The 2,015-nt window shown below is 64.0% G+C and overlaps 2 protein-coding genes across 2 annotated transcripts in view; one reads left to right on the forward strand and one right to left on the reverse strand.

Annotated features, from left to right (window-relative positions):
• LOC104469025 (countin-like protein) overlaps positions 1-559 on the forward strand; it is a 1,419-nt gene extending 860 nt beyond the window's left edge. Inside the window, exons 2-3 of the mRNA XM_010083356.1 lie at positions 56-154; positions 498-559. Of these exons, the coding sequence (XP_010081658.1) occupies positions 56-154; positions 498-559 (161 nt within the window). The remainder of the gene's footprint in view (positions 1-55; positions 155-497) is intronic.
• The window catches only part of LOC104469026 (1-phosphatidylinositol 4,5-bisphosphate phosphodiesterase delta-3-like), a gene marked incomplete at both ends in the record, with an annotated part of 4,745 nt that extends 3,270 nt beyond the window's left edge, over positions 1-1,475 (reverse strand). Inside the window, 4 exons of the mRNA XM_010083357.1 lie at positions 579-728; positions 804-956; positions 1,030-1,174; positions 1,274-1,475. Coding sequence (XP_010081659.1) covers positions 579-728; positions 804-956; positions 1,030-1,174; positions 1,274-1,475 — 650 coding nt within the window. The remainder of the gene's footprint in view (positions 1-578; positions 729-803; positions 957-1,029; positions 1,175-1,273) is intronic.
• Positions 1,476-2,015: the final 540 nt, after the last annotated feature.

Here is a 2,015-nt window from a genome sequence, read left to right on the forward strand (position 1 = left end):
TGGTCTTCCAGCACCCCCAGGACACCATGGTCCTCCAGTGCCCCCAGCACACCAGGGTCCTCCACCACCACCAGGACAGTCTGGTCCTCCAGCACCCCCAGCACACCATGGTCCTCCAGCACCCCCAGCACACCATGGTCCTCCAGCACCCCCAGCACACCATGGTCCTCCAGCACCCCCAGCACACCATGGTCCTCCAGCACCCCCAGCACACCATGGTCCTCCAGCACCCCCAGCACACCATGGTCCTCCAGCACCCCCAGCACACCATGGTCCTCCAGCACCCCCAGCACACCATGGTCCTCCAGCACCCCCAGCACACCATGGTCCTCCAGCACCCCCAGCACACCATGGTCCTCCAGCACCCCCAGCACACCATGGTCCTCCAGCACCCCCAGCACACCATGGTCCTCCAGCACCCCCAGCACACCATGGTCCTCCAGCACCCCCAGCACACCATGGTCCTCCAGCGCCCCCAGCACACCATGGTCATCCAGCACCACCAGGACACCAGGGTCCTCCAGCAGCACTGGGACACCATGGTTCCCTGGCACCATAGCCCTGAGAGAGCCCCTTACTCGCTGGTTGCTTCTATCCTGAAGATTCTCCTCATCTTCCTCCTCCTCCTCTTCCTCCTCCTCGGGGTCCGGAAGGGAGGTGACACTCCGGGGCTCATGCCATGGCTCCGGCAGCTTCTTGCCCTTCACCAGGACCTTCCCCTTCAGCTGCTGTGGGAGGATGGGGCAAGCTCAGGGCTCAGAGGACACATGGGGACACTGTGGTGGGCGGGCACGTGGCCTTACCTCTGGGGACGGGAGCTCATGAGGGTCCTGCCCCTCCAGCGGCTGGGTCAGCAGCATGTCCCCCAGGATGGCCTTCATGTGGTGGGCCATGGTGGCCTGCTGCTCCAGCCCACAGTGGTTCTCCAGGGACAGGATGACGGGGTAGGGCGATTGCTGGGGACGGGACGGGCAGTGCTCAGCACCCGTCCCCCAGCACCTGTCCCAGGGCTGCCGGCGCCCGGCTGACCTTGAAGGCGTAGTCACGGATGCTCTCGATGACATCGCGGAAGAGGATTTTGGAGGTGAGCGTGTGGCCGTGGTAGACGATGGGTTCCCCGTCAGAGCCCTCCCAGCAGTCCAGCTCCACACAACGGCATCCTGCCATCAGTGCCCTGCCACCGCATTGCCACCAGGTGAGTCCCCGCCCCACCGTGACACCCCCAAACCACCAGACTGACCAACCATGGAGCATCCGACCATGGGGCACCCACCTGACATAGGCTTCGGTGCTGCTGGTGCCCCCGACCTGGTTGCGGGTCAGGTAGGTGTTGTGGGAGGAGGAGATGAAGTAGTGGCAGAGGGGCTGGCTCATGTCCTGGTGCACTTTGGTGTGCTCCTGGTTGAGGATGTCACCGGCGGCAGAGAGGAGGTACATCATGAAGCCATCCAGCATCATCAGGTCCTGCTGCCTGGCTGCGGGACACGGCGGCGGGGTGTCACAGAGGGCTGGCATGCTGCTGGTAGGGTGGCACCCCGAGGACTGTCCGTGCCTGATGTCCCCTGTCTCCCAGCAGTACCACGTTCACCCCAGATGTGGCCCTGTGGCACCCAGGGGATGTGGAGGTCCCTTCGGTGTCCCACCTCCACCCTGATGTCCCCCATCCTACTCGTGCCACGTCCACGCTGGGCTTGCTACTGTGACACCCAAGGGACATGGAGGTCCTTCATCTCCACCATGATGTCCCTTGTCCTCCTAGTGCCGTGTTCCCCCTGGACCTGCCGCTGTGGGACCCAAGGGACATGGAGGGCCCCTGGCATTGTCGCTGACACTGCATCACCCAGGAGACATGGATGTCCATTCGCTGTCCATCCCCACCCTCATGTCCCCTGTCCCCACAGTGCCACATCCACCAGGGACCAGCAAAGCCACAGGTTGGACTACTGACACCTGGTGCCACCCCAGGGAAGGGACATGGGGACACTCACCCAAGCCTTGGAGGACCCCATATCAGC

Source organism: Pterocles gutturalis, unplaced genomic scaffold (genome assembly GCF_000699245.1).
Source record: "Pterocles gutturalis isolate BGI_N339 unplaced genomic scaffold, ASM69924v1 scaffold37650, whole genome shotgun sequence".
NCBI lineage: Eukaryota > Metazoa > Chordata > Aves > Pterocliformes > Pteroclidae > Pterocles > Pterocles gutturalis.